This window comes from Gorilla gorilla, chromosome 9 (genome assembly GCF_029281585.2).
Source record: "Gorilla gorilla gorilla isolate KB3781 chromosome 9, NHGRI_mGorGor1-v2.1_pri, whole genome shotgun sequence".
Classification (NCBI taxonomy): domain Eukaryota; kingdom Metazoa; phylum Chordata; class Mammalia; order Primates; family Hominidae; genus Gorilla; species Gorilla gorilla.
This window is the reverse complement of record NC_073233.2, coordinates 74,326,360-74,352,145: the sequence shown is the minus strand read 5'-3', so window position 1 is coordinate 74,352,145 and position 25,786 is coordinate 74,326,360. Positions and strand designations below refer to the sequence as shown.

Sequence of the window (25,786 nt, the reverse complement as noted above, 5' to 3'; positions counted from 1 at the left end):
AAAAAAAAAAAAGGAAAACAAAACTTTCTTATCCATTTTTCCATCTTTTTCTCTATTTTTTTTTCTTTTGAGACACTCTGTCACCTAGGCTGGAGTGCAATGGCACAATCTCGGCTTACTGCAAGCTCCGCCTCCCAGGTTCAAGCAATTCTCCTGCCTCAGCCTCCAGAGTAGCTGGGACTACAGGTGCGCACCACCACGCCCGGCTAATTTTTGTATTTTTAGTAGAGATGGGGTTTCGCCATATTGGCCAGGCTGGTCTTGAACTCCTGACCTCGTGATCCGCCCAGGCTCCCGCCCAGGCTCCCAAAGTGCTGAGATTACAGGCGTGAGCCACCGTGACCACGCAGTTTTTTCTAAGTAAACAACAACTCTTCACTCACTCACTAAAGTCAGAAACAGGAGACTTCTCTTTTCCTCACCCCCATTTGAAATCCATTAGCAAATCCTGTCAGTTCTGCCTCTGAAGCATTCCAAAGCCAGTCACTCACCTCCGCCTGGACTTGCCGGAAGCACTTGGGTGTGAGTTCTCGTCCTATTTGCCTGGATCACTGCAGAAGCCTAAACTGGTCTCTGCTTCTCCTCCTACCTCATTCAATCCATTCTCCACACAACTTTCAGTGGGATGGCTTAAAAATGTGAATTATATGTCGTTCTCTCACTTAAATTTCCCCAGAGGATTCCTATTGCACATGAAATAAAATCTAAGTTTCTTATCCTGGTCCAAAGGCCCTGGGTAATCTTCCTTCTCTCCAGCCACTCTTCCCCTTGCCACACTGACTTCTTTCCTATTCCTTAAACAGGTCAATCCTTTCCCATTTTGATACCCTTAGTTTTGCTTTTCTTTGACCTGGAGCACTCTTCTTCCTCTTTCCTTCTTTCTTTTCTTCTTTCCTTCCTTCCCTCCTTTCTTCCTTCCTTTTCTCTTTCTCTCTCTCCTCTCTTTTCTTTCTTTCTTTTTTCTTTCTTTCCTTCTTCTTTCCTTTTCTTTCTTTCTCTCATTCTGTCACCCAGGCTGGAGTGCAGTGGCACAATCTCAGCTCACTGCAACCTCTGCCTCCTGTGTTCAAGTGATTCTCCTGCCTCAGCCTCCCGAGTAGCTGGGATTACAGGCACCTGCCACCACATCCAGCTAATTTTTGTATTTTTAGTAGAGGATTACGGGCACCTGCCACAACATCCAGCTGATTTTTGTATTTTTAGTAGAGACAGGGGTTTCACCATGTTGGCCAGGCTGGTCTTGAACTCCTGACCTCTGGTGATCCACCCACCTTGGCCTCCCAAAACGCTGGGAATACAGACATGAGCCACTGTGCCAGGTCTTCTTTTTTTTTTTTTTTTGAGATGGAGTCTCGCTCGTCGCCCTGGCTAGAGCGCAGTGGCTCAATCTCGGCTCACTGCAAGCTCTGCCTCCTGGGTTCACACCATTCTCCTACCTCAGCCTCCCGAGTAGCTGGGACTACAGGCGCCCGCCACCACGCCCGGCTAATTTTTTATATTTTTAGTAGAGACGGAGTTTCACCGTGTTAGCCAGTATGGTCTTGATATCCTGACCTCATGATCCGCCCGCTTCTGCCTCCCAAAGTCCAAAGTGCTGGGATTACAGGGGTGAGCCACAGCGCCCGGCCTTTTTTTTTGAGACGACGTCTCACTCTTGTCACCCAGGCTGGAGTGCAGTGGTGTAAGTGCAATCAAGGCTCACTGCAGCCTCGCCCTTCTGGGCTCAGGTGATCTTCCCACCTCAGCCTTTTGGGTAGCTGGGATTACAGGTGCACACCACCACACCTGGCTAACTTTTTGCTTTTTTTTTTTTTTTTTTTTTTTTTGTAGAGATGGGGTTTTGCTTTGTTGCCCAGGCTGGTTTCAAACTCCTGGACTCAAGCTATCCACCTGCTTCAGCCTCCCAAAGTGCTAGGATTACAGGCACAAGCCACCGTGCCCGGCCTCTTCTTCTTTCTTATCTTTTAGGTCTTAGCTCAATGTCACCTTAGAAGAGCTTTCTGACGCCACACTCTAAATTAGCACCCCCTCCTCAGTTCCGCTCTGCCACAGTACGCAGGTTCTTTCTTTCATTGCACACACTGCCTGCTCCCTTTAGAGAGTTATTTTACTTTTTGTTACATCTCCCCACAACTTCAGTGTAAGGTCTGTGAGTCCAGGGACCTTGTCTGTCTTGTTCAGTTTTCCCCAGGACCCAGCAAAGCCCTTGGCGCAAGTAGGTGTCATAAGTGTTAATCACATGCAAAATGAAGTGCCAGAGCCAATATTTGACCTCAGTCTTTGTGACTCCAAAACTTCAGCCCTTTCTCATACCTTTTCGCTCCCAGGGCAGCAATCTGGTGTTGGTGGCAAGGGTGCTTGAGAGTCAGATTTGGCTTCTGCAGCCACTTTGGAAGTGCCATTGGGCAATTCCTTTCTTCTCTCTGGGTCTCAGTTTACCCATCTATTCTAAGGTGCAATATTGATGATGCTCCGAGCCACAGGGACCATGCCAGGGAAGGGAACAGAAGCAGATGGTTCTATGTCCAGCAGGGGGCGCCATGGGCTCGCTCAACTTCTTTCTTCCCATGGGCCAACGGCCTGGCTCTCCAGTTCTGAGTGTCAGGGTGCCTTCTTGTCCACACACACTCTACCATCTCCTGTCACTGCCACCAATACCAGGGAGGGGTTTCTTTTTTTCTTCCATAATTTTTACCTTTTGAAGTTGTGGGGCGGCCGGGCGTGGTGGCTCACGCCTGTAATCCCAGCACTTTAGGAGGCTGAAGCTGGTAGATCACGAGGTCAAGAGATTGAGACAAGCTTGGCCAACATGGTGAAACCCCGTCTCTACTAAAAATAGAAAAATTAGCTAGGCGTGGTGTCATGCGCCTGGCATCCCAGCTACCCAGGAGGCTGAGGCAGGAGAATCACTGGAACCCGGGAGGCAGAGGCTGTAGTGAGCCGAGATCGTGCCACTGCACTCCAGCCTGGGCAACAGAGCAAGACTCCATATCAAAAAATAAAAAATAAGAAAAGTTATGGGGCTTTTTTGTTTTGTTTTGTTTTTTGTTTTTTGAGACAGAGTCTCACTCTGTCACCCGGGCTGGAGTGCAATGGCATGATCTCAGCTCACTGCAACCTCCGCCTAATGGGTTCAAGTGATTCTCCTGCCTCAGCCTCCCGAGTAGCTGGGATTACAGGCTCACGCCACCATGCCTGGCTAATTTTTGTATTTTTAGTGGAGACGGGGTTTCACCATGTTGGCCAGGCTGCTATCGAACTCCTGACCTCAGGTGATCCACACACCTCGGCCTCCCAAAGTCCTGGGATTACAGGCTTGAGCCACCGTGCCTGGCCTATTATAGATTTAGACTTAGAGAAAAGTTGTGAAGATCCTACAAAGTTCCCACAGACCCCACAGCCATTTCCCCCTGTTACCAACATCTTATGCTTACATGATACATCTGTCACAATTAATGAGTCAATGTTGATACAGTATTATCAACTGAAGTCCATACTTTATTCAGACTTCCTCATTACCTTGCATCCTTTTTCTGCTCTAGTATACTACATTCTATTTCATCATTATGTTTCCTTAGGTTTCTCAGATTTTACTTTTTGTTTTGTTTTTGTGGCAGGGTCTTGCTCTGTTGCCCAGGCTGGAGTGCAGTGGTGTGACCATAGTTCATTGCAGTCTCTAACTCCTGGACTTAAGCAATCCTCCCACTTCAACCTCTCAAGTAGACGGAACTACAGGTGCATGCCACCACGCCCAGCTAATTTTTGTTTGTGGAGATTGGGTCTTGCTTTGTTGACCAGGCTGGTATTGAACTCGTGGGCTCAGGCCATCCTCCCACCTCATCCTCCCAAAGTTCTGGGATTATAGGCATGAGCTGCCACAATTTCGTAGGCAGACTTTCCTTTTTTTTTTTTAATGACCCCAGGGAGGTTTTTATATGGGACTCCAATGCATGTCTTGAGCTCATGGTCACTTAAGATTCCCTCTGGGGAACTTAGGAACACATTTTTACAGTAGAAACTGATGAGTCTAATGAAACCCTTTGACTGATCTTCAGAAGTGTCCTCTCAGCCAGGTGGGGTGCTGTGCACCTGCAATCCCAGTATTTTGGGAGGATGAGGCGGGAGGATCACTTGAGCCCAGGAGTTTGAGTCCAGCCTGGGCAATATAGTGAACCTTGTCTCGAAAGAAAGAAAGAAAGAAAGGAAGAAAGAAAGAAAGAAAGAAAGAAAGAAAGAAAGAAAGAAAGAAAGAAAGAAAGAAAGAAAGAAAGTGAGAGAGAGAAAGATTCCTTTCAAGAAGACATTTTGAGTGTGTCTGCTATGTGCCAGTCCTGTGCTCCATGCCAGGGTCCTCCTGGGGCTGACAATCCAGTTATTTTGTCCAAGTTGGAGAACAGATGCACAAGGAAGGCAGAGGGCAAAACTCCACCCTCCTTTTCCACCCAAGGACCCATCCAAGTTGGAAAAATAGTGACAGGTCCCTAGGAGTGTCTTCCTTCCCATGGGACTCTCTGAAGGGCATGGCCGCAGAGCTGGAGGATTTGGAATAAAAGGAGGCTTAGGGGCTTTCTCAGGTTGTGCCCTCAGTTCCCGGAACCCAGCCTCTGTACTTCACTGGGGAAGCCTTTGAGGTCACCATTGCCTTCTAATTCAATTGAATAACTTAAGTCAATTCTGCGCTTCTCTGCTTATAAATGGACACTATCAAGTTCTAACAGCATCTTTGGGAGATAAGTACCATGTTTGTCAGCCCCGCTTCACTTGTGGAGAAACTGAGCCTCAAGTCCCATTTGGCAATAATTGGTGGAGATGAGATTTGAATCCAGGGTTTGCTCTGTCGCCCAGGCTGGAGTACAGTGGTGCAGTCTTGGCTCACTGCAACCTCCGCCTCCCAGGCTCAAGAGATCCTCCAGCCTCAGGCTCTCATGTAGCTGGGACTACAAGTGTGCACCACACCCAGATAATTTTTGTATTTTTTGTAAAGATGGGATTTCACCATGTTTCCCAGGCTGATCTCAAACTCCTGGGCTCAAGCAATCCTCCTGCCTTGGCCTCCCAAAGTGCTGGGATTACAGGCGTGACCCACTGTGCCCAGCCCATCTCCTCATTTTCATTTGCCCCTCATCCTACCCTGTGGCTGTTTGGGCTTCAAGCTTGGAGGAAAACAGCATTTTTGGAAACTTTTTTCTCTTGACCTACTGAGTCATATTCTGCTCAGCTCTACTTTACAGACCTGGAGAGCAAAAAGAAGGGGTTTCTCACCCCACACTTGGGAGAGAGGACCCTGCTCCAGCCCACATTTGCCCTTCTTGAGTAATCTTGGATGAGATGATTTGGGATGGGTGGTGATTCACTGGCTCTGCCAGCAGAGAAAACAGCCCAGGGCTGGGATGCAGATGCTCTGGGTATGTTGCCCATCCACCCATGCCTGTCATCAATTGTGCGAACAAATAACTTTTTACCTGTGGTCCTCAGTTTCTTAATCAGTGAGATGGGCTAATATGCCTGCCCAGAGGCATTGTTGCAGCAAATAAGAGAGGTAAAAGTGTGTGTCAGCTGAAAGCCCTGTGTAAGGATAAGAGATGTGGTTATAATTTCCATTGAGTCATTCCAGGGCCCCTCAAGGAAGTTGCTACCCTGAAGGACCAGGTGAAGAAAGAACTTGTGAGCAGAAGCTTCAAACCCATGCCCAGACCCAACATCAAATTGAATCCTCTTGTCCACTCCTAGGCCCTCTGTCCCCTCCCACACCATGAGCACTGCAAGCCTGGTGCAGAGAGGAGATGCCAGTATTCTCTAGTACTGGATGCCAAGCACCTTGAGGGCAAGACATAACATCTGTTTCAGCCCTAAACTTTCCAGCTTCTAGCACAGTATGGGCCACACAATGTACATGTGGATGTTGAGTGAAAGAATGAATGAATGAGTGAATGAATGAATGAATTCACAAGTGGATGAAGAAATGCTGGGGCCATAAACAGGTCCAGCTTTTACCTCCTGGCCCCCAGGCTCCCATCCAAGCCTCCCAAACTTATCCTCCACCCTTCCTTTTACACAGCAGCGCATGACACCAGAGGTACCAAAAAGGCAAACTGGACTTTATTATAAAGTTGGCTACAAAGTCACCGCAGCACCACGAGGTGGCCATCTGGGCAGGCCCAGGCAGTCTGGCGGCCGGGTGAGTCCCGCACCAGGTACACGCACTCGTGCAAGCACACGTGTGACGGCAGGTCTGCCTTCCTCCATCGGAAAGGAACGTAGCGTCTCTTCGCACCCCCCACCCCAGGCGCGGGGCGCAAAAGTCACAGGAAGGGCCGCCAGGGCGGCAGAGTCCATCGGAATTGAAATCCCGTTACTGGTGTGTAGAGAATTCTACGTGGGTGTCAAGAGCCCCTCAGGGCACGGGCTGGCCCGGGTGGGCCCTGCCTTTCCCCCACCAAGGCTAGGGGTGGCTTGGCCCCTAGGAGTGGAGAACTGGCCCAGGCCAATGGGGCAAGGCGGCGGGGAAGTGAGACTCCCCCATTCTCCGCTTGAAATCCCATTCAAGGAAATTCACTACGAGTGAATACAGATTGAAATGGAAACTGGGATCGCTCGAAGTCTCTTGATTTTAAAAAGAAGCTCCCCTCCCTTGCCCTCCCACCTCCCCCCCCCAAAATCCTGCAGGGCCTGGGGAATCATATATATCCCCCTCTGGCCCCCAGAATCCCCCCAACAGTCCCGGGGGGGTGGAGAGCGGCTCCACGTCTTGATGACAATATGCCATACTTGACGACGTTAAGTCACAGACTTATTCAAAACGTTGGTTCCCCTCCACTTCCATCTGCAGAGAGATAGAGAGAGAGAACACAATCAGTTAGACCAATTAGCACAGAGGATCCTGGGGCTGAGAATGTGTTGGTATTAGTATGGGCTTCAAAGATATTGGCTCAATGATGAAATGATGGCCAGAGGCTCAGCAGATTAGGGGGTAATTTGGATGGACGGAGTGAAACTGTGGCTGTAGTTTAGGAAGGATGGGGCTGTAACCAGGGAGCTACCTCAATGGAATCAGGGGCTGAGCCTCGTCTTTCTTTTATCAACTTGCATAAACTCTTGCTCTGTATCCCCTTCAGGGAGCTAGGATACTAGGATAGAGCTCTAGTCCCTCTTCCATCAGTTTGTTGTGCACCCTAAGGAAAGTCTGTTTAACTCTGGGACCTTGATTATTTTCGTCTGTAAAATGGGGTGCTGAAGACTGATCTAGGCCTCTCTTGGAGTTAAGCACAAGCCCTTACTTAAGAATTCCCTAGCACTCTATCCCACAGCCCCAACCCCTGCCAAGTCTGCTCGTTCAAACTTTCATATTAAGTCTTTCATTTTTTCTTATCTCCACTGCTACTCTCTTCAGCAGGGGATGTCATCCCCTTAATAAAATCAATGTACAGAGAGGGGGAATTGATTTGCCTAAATCTACCCAGCATTTCATTGGCAGGACAGGGACTTGAGTTCTTGGACCTTTTGGCTGACTCACCTTCATGGAAGCTGTCTTGAACTTGGCTCTGGAGTTGATGCAACTCATCAGTAAACCCATCATAGGGGAATGCTGAGACACCTGTCTCAAAGGCGGTTTCATATGTGGCCAGGTCCTCCAGGAAGCTGTGGTCTTCTGGGGACAGGTTGTTGCAAGGCGATGGGGCCCCTCCTGGGCCCTCTGCCTCAGGATCCCCTGAGCCCCATTCCTCACTGGGATCTGGGGTAGAGAGATCCATGAAGATGTCTTCCACGGGCGTCTCTTCCAGGAACATGTTATCAGGGTCTGCCAGGAAGTCCAGCTCCTGGCATTTCCAGGGTTTCAGGTCCAGGCTGAGCACAGGGGGGCCTGCCCCTGACAGGGACAGGTTGGAGTCCAGGGGCTCCAGTCCTCCAAGTGGCTCTAGTCCACCAGTGCCAGCCTCAGCTGAGAAGGGTCTGTCCATGCCCTGAGCCAATTGGCTAATCTGCTGGATGAGACGGTCTATCTCGTTCTGCTCCTTTTCAGAGTAGTGGAAGAAACTCTGCTTGACTGGAGAGGCCTCAGGTGTGAGCAGGCCTTCGGGCACCAGGGGGACATCCACAGAGAGGGGGCCCCGGAGCTGGGCTAGGGCCAAGAGCGTGCAGTCCCCATTACCAGGGCTGCTAGGACTTGGGGGCAACTTCTCATAGAGAAAACTGCATCCCTCCTGGGCAAAGTAAGTCTTGGTAGGGTTGGGGCTCAGTTGCTCTGGGAAGGTTTGGCTGGGGCTGTCCAGGTGTGCTTGGAATGCTGTGCTGGGAGGAGTCAGCTGTTCATGGGCAGGGCTGCCCAGAGGCTCTGGGAAGGTGGCTGTGCTGGGAAGCAGCTGGTCTGGGAAGGTGGAGGTGCAGGGAGTCAACTGGTCTTCATAGCTTCTGACCGAGGTTTCAGTCAACTGGCCTTGCAGTGGGCTAGTTAGTGGATCTGGGAAGGTTGCACTGCTGGGCGTCAACTGATCAGAGAAGGTCGCAGTGCTTGGAGTCAGCTGTTCTTGAAGAGTGCTGGATGGGGTGGGCAAATGGGTCTGGAAGGGCTCATGGAGGCTGAAGAGGAAGGCACAGCCTCCTGGCTGATGGGGCGTGTAGGGTGGAGTGCACACAAGATCCTTGCTTAGTTCTGCTTGGAGAGAAGGCTCAGGCCCAGAAGGGAATGTCAGGTAACTGAAGTCCAGTTCTTTGGAGGGTCGGGGAAGCTCTTCTGATGCAGAGACAACACTCAGTTCAGGAGCACTGGGGAAGCTGGTGCTTCTGGGAGCCCCCAGTGCTGCGGTGAAGAGTGGGTTAGTGCTGGAGCACTGTTCCTGGGAAAGAATGTTTTCAGGGAATGAGGGCAGCATGGTCGGAGTGCCCAGGACATAAGCTGCCTGGGTGTCTTCAGAGTTCAACTGCTGGCGGAGGCTCCAGGCTTCCATGTCACTGGAGAGGAGAGAAGAGGCAGCTGGTAAGGGTCCGACGTCCATATCCAGAGCAGTTCCCTGATTTGTGTCTCCTCCACGCCGACCTCAGCTGCCCCCTAGTCCCCTGGCTTGTGGCTTACCTGATTGGGTAGTTATTGGCAGTAATGGGGCCCTCTGGACCTTCTGAGTATAACAGGCAGTAAATCCATGCCCAGCCTCCAGTCTTGGCCTGTAGCCTCACCACCATCTCTGCCTGAATATCTCCACTCTCAGCCACTGGGGAGAAAGAAGATGCAGAGTTAGGATGTCCACCAGGCAACTCTACCTACTCCCCACCCTTGGTCACCTCTCCACTGAATTGAGATAGCCATGACATCCTCTCTTCTGACTACCCTCACCTGCACCACTCAGCTCTCTACCTTGACCTCACCACTCAGAGTCCCCCAGTTCTGATTTGATTATTGCCTTGAATCCTCACCTTCATGTTCACCCTATAGCATCCGAAACTGTTGGCCTCTGTTATCTCCCCAGCATCACTCTAGACTACAGATCATTCTTTGTCTGGTCTCCCATGCCCTTTCCCAGCTTGCTCTCTTGTCCCCAGCCTCTCTGGACACTCACACAGGCGGTAGTGTTGAGCAGAAGCGTGGGCCAGGTCCTCGGGGTGCAGCAGTCCATACCATGATTTACAAAGCAGTTCACTGCGCTCAAAGCCCAGGTAGATTAGGACACTGGGAAGGTGGAAAGGGTGAGGTCAGCTTTCTGTTTTCCTTGCTTGATACCCATGCATCTCACTCCCTCCCAGATCGTCTGCCCCCCTAAACCCCATCCTCCCTGCCCCTGACTCCAGAATCTAGGGTCCCTTCATCTCTGGCCTGCCTTTCTCTTGGAACCTGAACACTCCAGGCTTACCTCTCGGAGATGTCCAGTAGAGCCAGGTCTTTAGCATGGCGGCTCTGGAACATGGCCAGGAAGAGCGAGGCAGGGCCAGGACCAGGGCCAGGACCAGGGCGGGGTCTCGGCTCCAGAGGGGCACAGAAAGCTGTGAACACGGGGTTTCCTGCCCAGTAGGCTCCAGGTGGGTGAGCATGGAATCGGCCTCGAATAAGCACGAGTTTGTTGCCTGCACTCTGGCGCCTGAGGGACTTGGAGGTGTTGAAGCGGCAGCGGAATAGGCGATCTAGATAGATGAAGAGAAAAACAGATAAGAGGGTGAGTGGCTGAGAGAGAGACAGTGGATGGTGGGGAGAAGGGCAGCAGGTGGGAAATTGGACCGAGGAAGGGAGAAGAGAGTCCTTACCAGTGTCCAGGGCAGAGGGCAGGGTGAGTTGCTGGCGCACAGTGAGGTGGTCAGCTGGGTCAATGATGTCGTAGATGCTGTCACCCTGGGCAACCAGGTCCACCTGGAGGGAGGAAAAGAAGAGATGACCATTAGGGAGAAGAGCAGGAGCCAATCTTTGATCTACAGTATCTTGTAGGGTATAACCTCTCCCTCCATAGTAATTCCCAGTTCCTCAGGAGTGGAAGGTTCACGGCACCCACTCCATGCCCAGCCTCAGCTGAAAGGACCCTTAGCACTCACCATGGAGTGGCCCAGATGCTCGCTCACACTCTCAGACAGGTAGAGCAATTTCCCCTCGGCTGTGAACACAAGCAGAAAGCCGGGTAGTGCCGCTACGATGTCCTCAAGCTCTTGAGCTGAGAGAAGCCCCGTGGGGCCCGCCAGAGGAGTGCCTGTAGGGCGAGAAGACGTAGTGCGTCAGGAGTAAGACTGGGAGGCAAAGAAGAAGTGAGGAAGGCATGGTCTGAGTTTCAGAGAATCCAGAGGAATTTCTCATGGACCTGCCTCTGCAAACACCTGTTGACCCGCTGCCCGCAGCTCTTGGCCAGGGAACCTGTTGCTGTATCTCCATAGTCCACAAGCCCTCGACTTCTAAAACGGGGTCGGCTCCTCCTCGGCTCTTAATTTCAGAACCGCGGACAGAGCTCCGAAGCCGACGGTGGGTTCAGAACCATGGACAGAGCCACACACGGCCGACGCAGCCGTCAGCACCATGGGCAGCGCCCCGAAGGCGACAGGAGATCCCTTTCAGCACCGCGGACAGTAGCTATGTTCCCCTAGGCTCAGGCAGCTCCATCCCTGCAACTTCCCGGGCTTCCCTCCCCGGCTCCCGGAGCGCTTCTGCACTGGCGGGCACCGAGGCCGCTCTGTCCTGGCTCTTCTCCTCTCATAATCTGGTGTTAGGGACACCGTCCAGGGTCTCTAACTCTCATTCAGAGCTAAGGTGAGGTCTGGAGGGAGCTTAGGAGGAAAAGTAGAAAGTCCCGAATCTCCCGAGTCCCGAATCTCCCCAGCTCGCCAGCACGCTGCCCTAGACATGCAGCAGCCCCAGCGGGTTCCCTCAGCTCCAGGGTCTCCGGCGCCTGGCAGCTCGGATCTGCGGTAGCCCCAGCATGCTCACCACCAGCGAAGAAGACGCCCTTGCGAGTGTAGATGCAGGCGAGGCTCATGATGTGCAGGTAGGACAGCCGGACCTTGTCCGCTTCGGCCAGCGGCAGCAGCTCCTTGAGGTTCCGGATCTCGGCGTTGATCTGGTCCCGGCGCGCCTTGGAGGCGCCCTTGGTGGAGCGGTACATGACCGGCGGCTGCGGAGCTCCAGCTCGGGTGCCCGAGCACCTGCGCTCCCGTCCCGACGCACCGGCGGCTTCCTCCTCCGTGCTTCCCCGTCTCTCGCTCAGGCTCGCTCTCTGCTCTCCTGGGCTCCGCTCGGCTGCGCTGCCCCCCTCGCCTGCCTCACGCCGCCTTATATAGCTCCTGCCAGGCGTGGGGGGCTCGTTTTAGAGCCGGGGGGGCGGGAGAGCGGGAGGCTGGGCTAAGCAAGCTGCAGCGGGAGCCGCTGACTGGGGAGGGGGGCTCCTCCTCCCGCCCGGCTTCCGACGTCATCTCATGACGTAGAATGAGAGAGGGAGGGAAGCGGGCGAGGGGGGAGCAGGAGACTGCGGAGGGGGCCGAGCCTGGCGGGAGCTGAGCGGAGAGGAAGGCGCTGCGTTAGGAAAGCTTGAATGGAGTGTGGGGACCCTGGCGTCTGAATGCGTTCTGTTGAGGGAAGGGACAGGGCCAGGGTTAGGGCGGCCTGAAGCCCGCGGCAGGAGTCCGCAGAGGGCAGAGAGGGGCCGGCACTGACACTAATTTTTCTGAGGAGTTGAGGGAATGGGGAAGAACAGGGTTGTCTACAAATCCCCCTCGTTACTTGACAGACAAGGTCACGTTCACATGCAGGGAAGGAGGACTTTCCTTGTCCTCCGTGGGACAGGTCACTGCTGGGGTTCCTCTCTGGGGACTATTTAACCTGGGATTCCCTTGGCCATTTTTAGAGAACAAATTCCCGCCCCCGCTTCCCAAATCGGGCCTTGGCGGCTTATCAGGGGGTGTTCATGGGGGTCTAAGTCCCTAGGATGGGTGGAAAGGGGATCCGGTGGGAAATGGACCAGCTGAATTTGGCGTTGATCCTGTTTTCCCACAGCCAAGAATAGAAACCAACACCAGCGCTGTAGTCTGCAGTGATTCGTGGTTTCCCTCTCAGCTAATTAACCTTACTGAAGGGGAAACTGAGGCAGGGACGTGGGGCATGGCGAGGACCTGGGTCTGCACTTAGGCATCCCTTCCCCCCATTGCCGGCCCCCAAGCGAGCGCTTCCCCCCGCCCTGCTGCCAGCCTCTGTCTCCCCGCGGGCCGGGGGCGGGGGCGGGGCCGGGGGAATCCCAGCTCCATATTAGGACAGGAATCCTCCGGCGGCTGCCGCGGCTGCGGCGGCGGCGGGCGGGGCCTGGCTGCCTCCGCACCGCTCCGGAGGGCTCCCCGCCCTGCCTAGGCGGGCAAGATGGGGGAGCAGCTGAGAAGCGAAGGGGCAGCGCTTGACCCTCCATGACCTCTGCACCTACCAGGGACCCTGTATTTTTGCCAGGTTCCCTCCACCCCTCTCCACATTTGCAGCTCTAAGACTCCTGGCTCTGCCTCTCCACCTTCAACTCTCCACTGTCCACCTTCGTTTCTTTTTCTATCCTTTCATATCCTTTTCTATCCTTTCCATATCCTGTCACCTTTGCCCTATCCCCACCACCCCCCACACCCGCTTTTTTTCTCTTTTCACCACAGATGATTGCTCTCTACAGGGGCGAGGATGTGCCGTTCTTATCCTGGGATTCAATAATGCAAGAAGCAAGTGGGCTAGGGAATGTTCTTATCTGAAATCTCGTTTGATGGAGTAGCTGTGTGCGCATGGTATCACTTAAGTGGCTGGAAATGAGGCCACTTAAAAATTGGAGGGTGGGACTGGGAAGTCCCAGTCACACAGGAAGCATGGAGATGAACTTTGACATCAAAAAGGACAGTTTGGGGCCAGGGAACTCCCCGCTCCTCATGGAAAGGGGTGGTAGTAAGAGAGGTAGAGTGGGAGGAGAGGCGGCTGAGGAGAAGTATGTCTTAGAAGAGGTGTACAAGGTGTGGAGACCCTATTCTGGTGTCTTATGCATTTTGGCAGAGGTTGGGGCCATCCTGTGGTCAGTGTCACAGCTGAGGTGGAGGGAACGATGTCCGCGTATCTGTCTGCCACTGTCTCTAACCCTATTGACCTGGATGACAGAGAGATGATTCCTCCTGGACATGCGTCTGTGTTGCTTCTTTCATCTCAATCTGACCTCTAATGTACCTACCCACCCCTCTCTCAAGCTTCCATTTGAACAATCCCTTGATCTTTGGATCCCCTTCCGTATGAAATTCCAGGGGGGTTGTTCCTGTGTTCTTCACTCACTGATGCTAAAGCTGCCTGTGAGGCATTCTGAGTGTCCCCCTCCACAATAAGAGGAGTCTACTGGCTGGGTGTCATGGCCTCCAGCAATCTGAGCGAATCTGCAGTGAAGGAATACTGCACCGACCGCTGTCCGTGGTGCTGAAAGAGTCACCATGGAAGTCATGCTACGGTTTGACGGGGACATTGACGTAGGGCTTGGGTACCCACAGGCCTCAGAGTGAGCCTACTCTTTGACTGTCCCCTTATTCTCTGTGAATGAATATGGAGGGTTTGCAGGGGGCCAAGATTTCTGGGCTCTAAGGGTGAAGTAAGCAAGGGAGGAGAACTGTGCTCAAGGGAAGAGCCCCTGGCTTTTTCCAGGAGAATGGAATGGGAAGAAACACTTTGGAAGGGAAGAAGGGTCTAGAAAGGGACAAGGGAGGGGGTAGAGAAGGGCTCATCCTAGTTCGCCCACTCTGATTCAAGTTGAGAAGCTCTGTGTGCCCTAATGTCTCCTCTCCCTAGGCCAGCTCCCACTCCCCTTGCCTCCCACCTCCGTGAAGCTATTTTTAACTGTGCAGAACCAAAAATAGCTTGGCAGCAGCTTCAGGCCGTGGGAGAGGAGCTATTTATATCACCAGTGACGGTTCCGAAATAGCAAGCAGGAGGAGGGGGGCGGCTGGCACACTAGAGAGCTCCTGGCCGCTGCTAAAAATACTGGCAGTGTGAGTCATCCTGGCCTGGCTGAGTCACCCCACTCTCTCCCCCAAGTGGCAGGCAGCAGCAGAACAAGCTAAGAATTAGAAGCCTGAGATGGGGGAGGCATCAGAGCCTGCTGGCTGTGGGAAAGTGGGCAAGGGAGTGAATTGGGAGAGGGGCTTTGGGGTGAGCGTGTAGAAGGAATGGGAGAGCAAGCCTCTCAGCCAAACCTACTGGGCAAGCATGCAGCATCCTCAGCTATGCACTACTGCTCAAGGATGCTTGGGCAATTGAAGGAAAAGAGCCAGACTCTGTGTGTGTGTCTGTGTGTTTGTGTGTGTGTGTGTTCATTTGACTGAGACTGTGTTTGTGTGTCCTGTGTGTCTGCGTCTAAACCTGTCTGGGCGTGGTTGTATGTCTACATCTCTATCTGTTTGCATGTGTCTTTGTAGCTGCAAGTCTGTACCCCTGTATATCTATGTTTACCTATGCCTGCATCTATGCTTGTCTTTTTTTTTTGTCTCCAACTTCCTATGTTCTGTGCAGTTCTATGTTTGTGCCTGTGTGTATTTATGTCTACAATTTTCCATATGCCTTTCTGTCAGTGTCTGTGTTCGTGTCCATATCTGAGTCTGCTCTGGGTCTTTCAGCATCTGATGGTGTGGTGGGATGTACATGCGTCCCCAGACTCAATATAGTTTCTGTTGCCCTCTCTGAGGTCACCCGTTGGGTTCCTGCACCATCTATATCTTGCTCACCTCTTTCCACCTAGCATCTTCCCCTCTTTCCAAAGGCCGCCTAACCATTTGCAAAGCTCTCTTGTTGCATGCAATCTCTAGTAAAAACATGGAGGAAAGGAGCCCCACATGACCTCTCCCTTTTCTCTTGAATCATCCTGAATTCTCCCTGGCCTGCAGGAGTAAGTGGTTTTCCATCACTCCATATTTGGAGAGCTGAGAGAAGAGAAGGGCTTTCTTTAGTTCTAAAAAAAAAAATTCCTGGTGTGGGCACAGGCATGCGTAGCGCGCATGCACACACACACAGGCGCACATACACATGCACGCACACACACACAACTGAGAGAATGAGAGAGAGAAAATAATATCAAGGTCCCTTCTTTACTGAGACGAGCTCGCATCTGTTGCCATAGCAACCCACCCACTCCTTCCCCGAAAAATCACCAAGAAGAGGTGATGGCATCGAGGAGGGATTGGCTGATTCCTTTCTTTATTATTTTTTCCGAAAAAGGGTTTTTGTAGCAAAAACAGGCCGTGAGATCCCTTGCCCCTGTCTTGCATAGCTTTATTGGGAAACTGGGGGAGGGGCATCACCCTCCAGCCTTTATCAGAGAAGAGGAGGTGTATCTTTTCCAGAGATTTGGAGGAGGATTACCTCCTGGGAAGGAGTTGAAGGGTGGGTGAGGAATCTGCTTCTTCAGAACAGCATGGAGACTCCTGGCTGCTAGTCTGGAGATTTGGAGCAAGGATCTTGACAGAGGGCTGTCAAAGTGTGATCTTGTCTTGCTCTGGACAAATGTGTCTATGAGAAAGAGAAAGGGGGAGGAAGGGAAGGGAAGTGGGGAGAGACAGAAAGAATATGAATGAATGAATCACTGAATGGGGCTTCAGAGAAAATGACAATATGCCAAAGGATGCAAACTTGCAGTAGTGGTCAGACCAGACAGGTGGGCAAGATGGTCCAAGAAAGATGCATTGATGCAATTGGTGGTGCTGCAAGTTACCAATGAGACCACAGCTGCAACTACTTAACTTATGGCCATAGGTTAATGTTCCAGAGGAGCACTGAAGCCCATTTTTCATAGTTCTATTCCCAGCCTGAGTCTCCAAGGCCTCCTCCAAAGCCTGGCCACCAGCCACTGCAGCCATATCACTCTCTCAAGTGAACTGTAGCTTGTTGCCAAATGACTGGATGGTGGAAAGAAAGGGATTCCTTGTTTCCTCCCGTGCTTGGCTTGCTACAGAAATGGGGTCACTTGGGGCTCGAGCTTGGAAAGACAGATGAAGACTCTGACCCTGGAGAGAGACACCTTCCTTTCTGGCAGGCTGCTGCTACCCTCAGCAGGCAAGGGCATGGCCAGGTGAGGTTGGCATGGGCAGTGGGTGCAAATCCACTTAACGTTATGAAGCAGAGGGACAAAAAGACTTCAGATTTGCTCTGGCCTGTTAGACACATTCTCACGACAAATCTGGCTGATATCATTATTGTTATTTATATACAGTCTTGCTCTGCCATCTAGACTAGAGTGCAGTGGCCTGATCATAGCTCACTGCCACCTCAAACTCCTGGGCTGAAATGATCTTCTGTGTCAGGCTCTCGAGTAGCTGGGACTACAGGCATAAACTACTACACCCAGATAATTTAAAAATTTTTTTTCTGCCCAGGCTGGTCTTGAACTCCTGACCTCAAGCAATCCTCCCACCTTGGCCTCCCAAAGTGCTGGAATTACACGTGTGAGCCACGACACCCAGCCTTGACTGATATTATGATGCTCATTTGATAGATGGTGAAACAAAGGCTCAGAGATGGATAATGACTTAATCAAAGTCACACAGCAAGTCTCTGGCAATGCTGAGCCTCACCCCTAGTTCCTGCTCCCAACCCAAGCTTCCTCTTTTGCACCACGTGATAGGGCTAGAGTTTACAAACTATGGACTGCAAATCTAGCCACATCTAGCCTGCTGCCTCCTTTTGTAAATAAAGTTTTATTGGAACACAGTCACATTAATTCATCTCATTGTCTATGGCTGTTTTCACATTACAATGGAAGAGCTGAGTAGTTGCAACAGAGACCATATTGTTCAAAAAGCCTAAAGAACTTTTTGACACTTTTTTACTAATTGATCCTTTAGAGAAAAAGCGTGCCATCCTTAGACCAGAGGATGAGTTCACACCAGGAATATCTCCACTTGTTTCTCTTTCTCACCCAGAAAGCTCTCTTAACCCAGGGTATACCAAGCTATCATTTCAGCCCCCTTTACTGTTCCAAAGGCCATGGAGAAGTAGTGCTCCTGGACAACTTAAAGGAGGAGAGGTGGGAAGCCCAATGGGTCAGGCTCCTTATTGGTTTCCAGCCCCTTTTGTGGCTGTGGAGATGTACCCTCCCCATGCAGGATGATGCTCCACTTCCTGCACCAGGAGTTGGAACAGGCAATGAGGAGGCAGGGTACCCTATTCCATCCCTATTCCAACCCTAGTCTTCAGGACTGCGTTTTGGGCAGGGGGGTCTCAGGGCTGGTGATTAACGTATTGTCAGGAAGACAAAATTTACGTATGGGAGGAAAAGGAAGGTATTGTGGGATATTGGGCCTCCCGAAGCCTCCAGTCTGACCCAGGGGGGAAGAATCTCTCTATGCCTTCTCAGAGAGGTTGATTAACTTGCCTAGGATCACACAGCTAGAATGAGATAAATCCACAATTGAACCCAGGTTTTCCTGGCTTCTACTGTTTTTTTTTCTAGGTTGTTCTTTTGAATTGGTGGATTTGAGACCAGGGAAAGGTTTTCTAACAGATTCCTAAGCACCTCCCCATCCTGCGTCCATGGCTCCGCGGTCAGTGCAGTGAGAATAGGAAACCCACGCAGAGCTGGCTTGTGCAGTGACCGTGTTGTCTTCCGCTGCATCTTAGCAAGCTGTTTTCCTTTTCCTGAGGCCTTTTCATTATGCTATCACTCCCTCAATTCTACTTGCACATGAAAGCATTCAGAACATTTTATCTATTTATGGTTATGAAATCAACAAAGCTCATGTAAAGAGGGTGCAGGCTGGCACCCACGCATTGAGACGGCCAGAGCTGGGTGAATGAGCTGAGAGCCAGGAAGGTGAGGGACATAGAACCATGGAGGGGGTGGGAGAGGGAGAGTAGAGCCCAGGTGGGAAAAGATGAAACTTTTGTGGGCAATGTCCTGAAGGCAGGGCTGAGAGAAGAGGACGCAAGGAATGCAGTGAGGAGCAAGTCAGAGCAGCCACATTCCAAGAGGGGAAAGAAACCTAATCAACTAAAGCCGCTTTTCAAATGCAGAGCAGCGAGCAACACTCCTGACGTGCCCTGGGGAGGCTGGAGGATGCGGACTTTCCTCACATCCATTTTCAGAGTCCTCTCCACCACCACGCCCAGCTGGCGAATTCTGGCCCTTCTGGTCCTCCAGTGAGGTCCGGGGACCCCCTCAGTGCCCCCCAGCCCCTGTGCTTCCTCGTCACCGCACTCTGCACCCTGCATTGTCCCTGCATGTTTACTTGGCTGTCTCCCCTACCAGCATCTACATCTGGTCTTCATGTTCCCAGCATCCAGCACAAGGCCTGGCACAGGGCAGGGGCTCAGGCGTGTAAGTCATTCATGCAACAAACAGCTGAGGGCAGAGTTTGTGCCAGCCTCTGCAGTGATGTGATGGTGCCCACAGACAGCTGGTCTTGGCCTCATGGAACCTGCAGGCTGGTGAGAGAGCAAGGGGTCCATCCAGCCACTTCAGTGGGATACTGCTGTCAAGGAGGCATGCTGGGAGTTTGGGGAGAGCAAAAGGAGGGGTGACCCTGCCTGAGGAGTTGGCACCGGCCTCCCCAAGCAGGTGCATTTGAGTTGAGCTGCTGGTGGCAAGTCAGTGTTGACTGGGCCAGGCTGTGCTGGGTGGGTGGCTGGGTGGACAGAGGAGTGTGGCCTCATAAATGAGATTCAACACAGTGCCAGGTAGCCACAAAAGAAGCCACTGTAGCTGAGGTTGTGTTAACAGGGACATGCAGCAAAAGTGGAGAGAGGGCAGCCTCTGTCAGGGCCAGGAGGTTTGGCTCTAGGACTTATGCTATGGGTCCAAGCCTAGCCTTGAGCAGAGCAGCCAGTGAGGAGGGGCCAACTGCACCCAGGGCTGTGAGGCAGGGCCCAGGCCATCCCCCAGGCCTGGCTCTGGTAAGCCCTCCAGCCTGTCTGGCCTTATGCACCCCCTTGCCTCTCTTCCAGCTGCATAAGCCTTCTTCCAGTCCCTGGCCTGCCACCCTCCCGGCCGCCACAGTGTTTTGCACATGCTGTTCTCTTTCCTGGGGTGCTGCTGCCTCTCTCCCCTGCCGAGTTCTTCCTATTTTCCCCTGTTAGTTCAGCCTAAATATCGTCTCCTCTGGAAAGCCTTCCCTGACATTCCTGCTGAGGCCAAATCCTCAGTTACAGGTTTGCAGGCACCCCAGGCCTCTGTTGGCACTTGGTGAAATAGCGATTTAATACTTTATTTTGGTGAGGAATTTATTGTCTCTTCTCCACTAGACTGTGGTCACCATGGCAGGGACTGTGACTGCTTTGCCCACTGTCAACTCCAGTGTAAAGTGCTTCATAAACATTTGTAAGAAATTTTTAAAAGATGGAAGGAATGGAGAGATGTTCCTCAGAGAAGAGGAGGCTTGCGGAGGTGGTGTGGCATTTGCAGATGTTTGAAGGACCATCAAGAGGCAGTGGGAGAGACATGGTCCACATGGAAAGGCCAGCGGGAGGGGATGTACCTGAGGCAGGAGAGGGTGGTGGGGGAGGAGAATCTGGGCTGAGTCCTGCCTCCTCCACAGACTGCCTTTGTGACATCGGTCAGTTAAGTGACTTAACCTTTTGTGCCTCAGTTTACCGATTTGTTAAATACAGAAGTGGGGAGAATGATGGCACCCCTATCAAGGGACTGACGTTAGCATTAAAGGAGTTAATTAGTTAAAACAGTCAGAAAATGCCTGATGCATAAAAGGAGCACAAGAAATGCTCAAATGGCAGAATGTTGGTCATTATCTTAACTTTATGAAAAATATAATTTTGAACAAGGCTATGCAGAGAAGGCAGGGGCTGGTTCAGGAGGCAGCACATGTCCTGGCACTGCAAGTGTAGAAATAGCCTGGGTATCCACTGGCAGCTTTGATCCAGGCCAGGTCTGAGAGCACTAGATGGAGTAAACCAGGCTGGGGCTGCAGCCTGGAGAAGTGGAGGGATGCACACAAAGTGCCCCTCAGGGCTCTGGCTCGGGCCCCAGCAGGCTCCTTCCCCGGGCAGCAGCTGCCCCCTCCACTGCTCACCAAAGCCAGAGATGGAGGGCCCAGGCCGGGCCCAACACACCCTTCTGGTTCTCAGCAGCCCAGCTCCCCTTGCCATTCTTCCGGAAGCCGACCTGACCATGTTCTTCCCAGCTTAAGACCCTTGTGGCTCCCATTATCTCCCATTACTAAAAACTCCTCCAGGCTGGCACCTCCTTTCTTCCCCTTCCACCCACAGGTGCCTCAGCCTCCAGAGGCTCCAGCTTCAAGTCTCTCCTTGTTACTATCAGGGCACAGCTCGTAACATGGGAGTTTACAGATGAGGCACCTACCCACACCTTGTGTACCTGATGAGTGTATTCATTCATGAAAACCTCACAGCAGCCCTATGACATGCCAGCCATCATTACTCTCACAGGCCCTGGGCCAACAGAGAGGGAATCTACAGGGAACAGTCCAGGGGGTCCCAGGAAAGACTGATGGGGTTTAAGGCTCCAGTGGTCAGAGAGGGTCAGGGACTGGGCCCAGGGGCAACAAAGAGGAGACCCCCACGAGCAGGGAGAATGGTGCTCCCCATGCTGGGGAATGCGGGAACCACAGGGAGTTGGGTGAACTGTGGTGAGCAGGGGAGAGTGACCCTTACGGCTGCTGATGGAGCAGCTTCTGAAGCCAAGAAGGGCTGAGCACTGGTGGGAGGGGAGGAGCACCAGGAAGCTTTGGTGGAAAGGACCATCAGGTTGAAGGGAAAGCCCCTGAATTGCCATCCCTGACAGGCTGTGAGTTGGGAGAGCCTTCTGCCAAGGAGTCCAAGGTCCAGGAAGAAGACGAGCTGAGCTCAGTCTAGATGTCAGCGGATTATGTTTGGTGCAGGGGAATAGTTCTGAACAGGAGCAGCGGAAGATGCAGATTCTGTTCCCAGCTCTGCCACTAGCCTGCTGGGGGTGTTCTGCAAACCTCTCTCCCTCCCTGGGCCTCAGTTTTTGTATTTGCAAAATGGCAGTGGGTCAGACCCCTTAGCCTCAAAAGGCCCTCCCAACCTCTGGCACTTGAGCATCTCTGAGCCTGCTGGGCCACCTGTCCCAGTGCCTCTTGGGCTTTGGAAGTTGAATGCTGCAACCCCAAGCCCCAGTTTCAGGTAGGGATGAGCCCATTGCCCAATGCTGGGGTCCGAGTGGGCCTGAAGGCTCCCAGAGGACCACGTTCTCAGCCCTGGATGGGCAGGGACCCTGGAGACCTGGCCTGTGTGGACACAGGGGAGTAAGTACTGGGACTGAGCCTGTAGTTTTGCTTCTTCCACCCAACCCGTTGGGGGTCGTTCTCACAGCTTGGTGCTGGGTACACCAGGGGACTCACCATTGGAGGGATCCGATGGGTTCCAAGGTGCACAAAACAGACCCCCAGGTCATCCTCAGGTGGTCTACACAGCCTGTGGCTAAAGCAACTGCTGTCTCCAGCACTTCTTAGCTTCAGTCTGGTGAAAGGAAGAAAGTCCCCTTGGCAGTGTCTTACAGGCAGCCATAGAGGGCCCCCACAGCCTGGCCAAAATGCTCAATTTCAGAAAATCCCAGACTCATAATTGGAGTGACGGCCCTTGAAAGATGGTCTTGGATGACTGAGACCTAATGCAGAGAGTGGAGTGACCCAAGTGACACACGGCCAGCACTTGGTGGAGGTGGACCCAGACCAGATCCTTGGTTCATGGTGCAGTGGCCATGTGGGCCTCCCACAGGCTGGCCTCTGGGGCCCAGGTGCTGAGGAGCCTGGGCCAGGAGGCAGAGCTGTAGGTCCTAGTCTTAGCGGCACCCTGACTTGCTGTGCGACCTTGGCAAATTGTGTCTGAGGGCTGCCTGAGTCTCCCCCTCTGCACTGAGGGCTTGGCGCTGGGAGCGGACGCTCTGTTGAAGCACCATTCAAGGTCCCAGGGCTAGGCGCTGGGAGTGGACGCTCTGTTGAAGCACCTTTCAAGGTCCCAGGGCTGTACCAGAGCAGGAACTTCTCTCCTTGCCACCCTCGGAGCCCTCAAGTGCTACTTGTGTGTTCGGCTCCACCTCTGGGTCCCCCATCCCGGTCCAGAGACCGGCCCAGAGATGTCTGGAATCCACGCAGCTCCTTGAGAATGGTCAGGCACTTCTCAGCTGCCCTCCCAGGTCCCGGTCAAACGCCTCCAGGAAGTGCTGCAGGGAGAGAGCAGAGGTCAATAGGACCGGGCAGGGGGTCCAAAGGGCTGGGTCCACTTGACTCTGGGGAGCCCTGCCGGACCCCTGCAGGCCACACCTACATCCAGAGGCCAATTGGTCCTTGTAGGCAGTCTGGGGAAAGGTTTGGTTCTAGAAAGTTCCAGAGCTGGTGGCTGCAGGAATCCTTCAATGGAGGCGATGTTTACAAGCAGCAGCAACCTAGTTGGTTGGTCTTGGAGTCCGTGGCATCCAGAAGCTTTTCCAGAAAGTCCGCCCAGGTCCAGACTGTGCTGGGGAAGGAGAGGCAGCTGGTGCCATGACAGAGGTGTCCAGCCCCTCTGCTTGGTGCAGGGCAGGGGCTGGAGACTGGCACACGGGGCTGGCTATGCTCAACCATAAGGAATGCCTTGACCTCTGGCCAGGAGGTCAGCATCTGTGGGTTCTGGCCCATGCTTTTCCTCTAGGAACGTGCCATGTGGCCCTAGTCAATCACTACTTTTCTCTGGGCCTCAGTTTCCCTTCCAGTTTAAGGAGGGGGTTGGAGCAACCAGTAAGGGGCTTTCCCAGGATCCTAACTCTGCTCCAGGCTGAGCTCAGGGAGAAAAAGGTTAAGGGGTCGGGGGGCCTGGAGGGAGGCAAAGGTCTCCAGGGTCCCATGGTGGCCCCAAGGGTAGTGAAGTCCTCACCTGGTGTTTTCACCCTGTGGCCTTGTCCAGAGAGGATCCCCGAAGGCGCTAGGCCTGGCATCTCGTTTCCTTCCAAGGTTTGGACAGAAGTCTCCCCTGTTGGAGGAGCAGGGCGGGGGCGAGGGGCAAGGGCAGGACCTCCCTTCTCCCTGGTTGAAATGTCTCCATAGAGGGTGGGGGGCGCTAAGATGGGGGTGGTGGGGGCGTGTGGCGCCGGGGACTCCCCGGCCCGGCGCGGGGCTCGCGGCTCGGGGGCGGGGGCAGCTCCCAGGCTCTGGTGGAGCCGCCACTCCGCCAGTTGCCTTAAAAAGGCGCCAGCGCGCGCGCATCAGCAGAAGGGCTGCGGCTCTCTTCCAAATTAGGCAAGAATTGGGAGGCCGCGGGAGACTAGCTGCGAGAAGAGCGCGGACGTCACCCGGGGCCTCCCTCTCCCTCCCGCTCCCCGCGCCTGCATCACGTCCCCATGGCAACGGCGTGCCTCGGCGGCGATGAATGAGCCACTGCGAAGACAGGCGCGCGCCGAGATGCGCGCCCCCTCCGCCAGGCGTCACGGCCCCGCGGCTGCCCAGGGTAAGGGGGTGCAGCCCGGCGCCCGGAGGAAGGGATGCCCCACTCAGATTCCCAAAAGCCCAGGACCCATTCATTCCCAGCTGATCTTGTTGTGTCCCGGGAGCCCGGGGAATACTCCGTCCAGGGGTCCTTGACCCTCTGGTTCAGGGCTCCCTGGCTCCCAAGGCCCCCCTTACCCGGTCTCCGCTCTCCCCCTGTCAGCCCTCTGCTCCCCAAAGCCTGCGGAAAACCAAGCATTGTGTGGCTTAGCGCCACCGCGTGGCCGATTGTGGGGCTGCGGCTGGCGTGCTTGGCGGCTGGAGTCCCGCCGTCTATGTCGCCCTCTGGCGTCTGCAAGAGGGGAAGAGCATAAAAGAACTCAGCAATTTTCACACCAGAACCCTGATTAACGCGGGACTCATTCTTACCACTTACGATTAACTTGTGATCAATCACACTTGTGATTAACGTTCAGCGAGCGCGCTCCATGTGTTAGGCACTTGCTACGTGCTTTCCTCGTATTACTCCATTCTCACAGCAACTCTGTAATGCAGAATATTATTATCATTTTATTTTACTTATTTTTTGAGACAGGGTCTCACTCTGTCATCAAGACTGGAGTGCAGTAGTGCGATCTCAGCTCACTCCAGCCTCCGTCTCCTGGGTTCAAGCAATCCTCTCGCTTTAGCCTCCTGAGTAGCTGGGATTACAGGCGCGCACCACTACACCCAGTTAATTTTTGTATTTTTAGTAGAGATGGGGTGTTGCCATGTTGCCCAGGCTGGTCTCGAACTCCTAGACTCAAGCAATCTGCCTGCCTCAGCCTCCCAAAGTGCTGAGATTACAGACGTGAACCACCGCTCCTGGCCTATTATCATTTTAAAGTGAGAAAAACTGAAGCCGAAAGAAGTTGTGGCTTTGCCTAAGATCCCATAGCAGCATGGGGCAGAACAGCCTCCTGCACTCATGACTGTGAAAAGTGCTCTTGGGCCCTTTCACTTCCACACCCCTTGTCTCTTTTGACCAGCCTCACAGTCTCTTGAGATAAGCAGGACAGTGAGCATTAAAATCATTCCCACGTACAGATAAGGAGACTGAGACTGGGAGAAGTGAAATGGTTTTCCGGAGGTTTCAGACAGCCAAGGGTGGAACTCAGGTCTCTGGGCCTCTGACCCAGAGGTTTTTAGGATGAGGTAGCAGGGTGAAAGTGAGTCCAACACACCTCTGTGAGCCCCTGCTCCTTAGGATGAACGAAGGAGCCCATCCTAAGCTACTCCACCGTTAACAAACCAAGCAGCCCACAGTCAGGAGAGGGTCAGGGGGTCTCCCCATCTTCCAGCGTTTTGGGTGTTCATAGGAGCTAGATGCTCCAGTCTCTCCCCCTCCTCCCCAATTATCAATATCTCTAATTTTATTTTATTTTATTTTGAGATGGAGTTTTGCTCTTGTTGCCCAGGCTGGAGTGCAGTGACACAATCTCGGCTCACTCACTGCAACCTCCACCTCCTTGATTAAAGCAGCTCTCCTGGGTCAGCCTCCCAAGTAGCTGGGATTGCAGGTGCAGCTAATTTTTGTATTTTTTAGTAGGAACGGGGTTTCACCGTGTTGGCCAGGCTGGTCTCAAACTCCCGATCTCAGGTTATCCACCTGCCTGGGCCTCCCAAAGTGCTGTGATTATAGGCGTGAGCCACTGCACCCAGCAATATCTCTAATTTTATGTATACTGTGTTTCGTGTTTGAATGTTGTTGTCTTACGATGTAATCTTCCTGCTGTGGTGGAACCCTTGTACGTATCTACTATTAAGTGAGAAAAATGCCTCCTCTTTGCTTGCTGTTCTTAACGGGTTGGCATTGTTTTTCAGTGAATCTTCTTGGGTCTACTGCTTTCTTGATTTTCTTGCAGAAATACTGATCTTATGTAAGTCTTTGGAGGCTGTTGATAGCTTG

At 52.9% G+C, this 25,786-nt stretch overlaps 2 protein-coding genes across 5 annotated transcripts; both read right to left on the bottom strand.

The window, feature by feature from the left end:
* Positions 1-6,077: 6,077 nt before the first annotated feature.
* On the bottom strand, positions 6,078-12,015 carry NPAS4 (neuronal PAS domain protein 4). 2 transcript variants are annotated; one of them, XM_004051583.3, is made up of 8 exons: positions 11,393-12,015; positions 10,513-10,664; positions 10,231-10,333; positions 9,843-10,110; positions 9,552-9,661; positions 9,071-9,206; positions 7,514-8,949; positions 6,078-6,823 (listed from the first exon to the last, which is right to left on the bottom strand). In XM_004051583.3, exons 1-8 carry the CDS (start codon positions 11,565-11,567, stop codon positions 6,795-6,797), a joined length of 2,409 nt encoding a protein of 802 aa, XP_004051631.1. In that variant the 5' UTR covers positions 11,568-12,015; the 3' UTR covers positions 6,078-6,794. The 2 variants fall into 2 exon arrangements, with proteins under 2 accessions (XP_004051631.1, XP_055210521.1); XM_055354546.2 differs by lacking the exons at positions 9,552-9,661; positions 10,513-10,664; positions 11,393-12,015 and having other exon boundaries at positions 6,099-6,823; positions 10,231-10,327.
* A 3,371-nt stretch (positions 12,016-15,386) lies between these two features.
* LOC101145497 (uncharacterized) lies at positions 15,387-24,052 on the bottom strand. Of its 3 annotated transcripts, XM_055354547.2 has the most exons (4): positions 23,291-24,052; positions 22,706-22,889; positions 21,781-22,601; positions 15,387-15,958 (listed from the first exon to the last, which is right to left on the bottom strand). In XM_055354547.2, exons 1-3 carry the CDS (start codon positions 23,932-23,934, stop codon positions 22,548-22,550), a joined length of 882 nt encoding a protein of 293 aa, XP_055210522.1. In that variant the 5' UTR covers positions 23,935-24,052; the 3' UTR covers positions 15,387-15,958; positions 21,781-22,547. The 3 variants fall into 3 exon arrangements, 1 of the variants encoding a protein (XP_055210522.1); XR_010129130.1 differs by having other exon boundaries at positions 15,392-15,958; positions 21,781-22,894; positions 23,291-23,702; XR_002007721.3 differs by lacking the exon at positions 22,706-22,889 and having other exon boundaries at positions 15,403-15,958; positions 23,291-23,701.
* Between the last annotated feature and the right edge of the window lie 1,734 nt (positions 24,053-25,786).

Excerpts from the sequence above, each read along its gene's own strand:
- NPAS4 (XM_004051583.3), bottom strand. The coding sequence starts at position 11,567 with ATGTACCGCTCCACCAAGGGCGCCTCCAAGGCGCGCCGGGACCAGATC. Across the intron at positions 10,111-10,230 it reads GCCCTCTGCCCTGGACACTG|ATCGCCTATTCCGCTGCCGC; the intron begins GTAAGGACTCTC and ends TCATCTATCTAG. Across the intron at positions 6,824-7,513 it reads TCAAGACAGCTTCCATGAAG|ATGGAAGTGGAGGGGAACCA; the intron begins GTGAGTCAGCCA and ends ATCTCTCTGCAG.
- LOC101145497 (XM_055354547.2), bottom strand. The coding sequence starts at position 23,934 with ATGAATGGGTCCTGGGCTTTTGGGAATCTGAGTGGGGCATCCCTTCCT. Across the intron at positions 22,890-23,290 it reads CCACAGGGTGAAAACACCAG|TCTGGACCTGGGCGGACTTT; the intron begins GTGAGGACTTCA and ends TCCCCAGCACAG. Across the intron at positions 22,602-22,705 it reads GGACCAATTGGCCTCTGGAT|CACTTCCTGGAGGCGTTTGA; the intron begins GTAGGTGTGGCC and ends CTCTCCCTGCAG.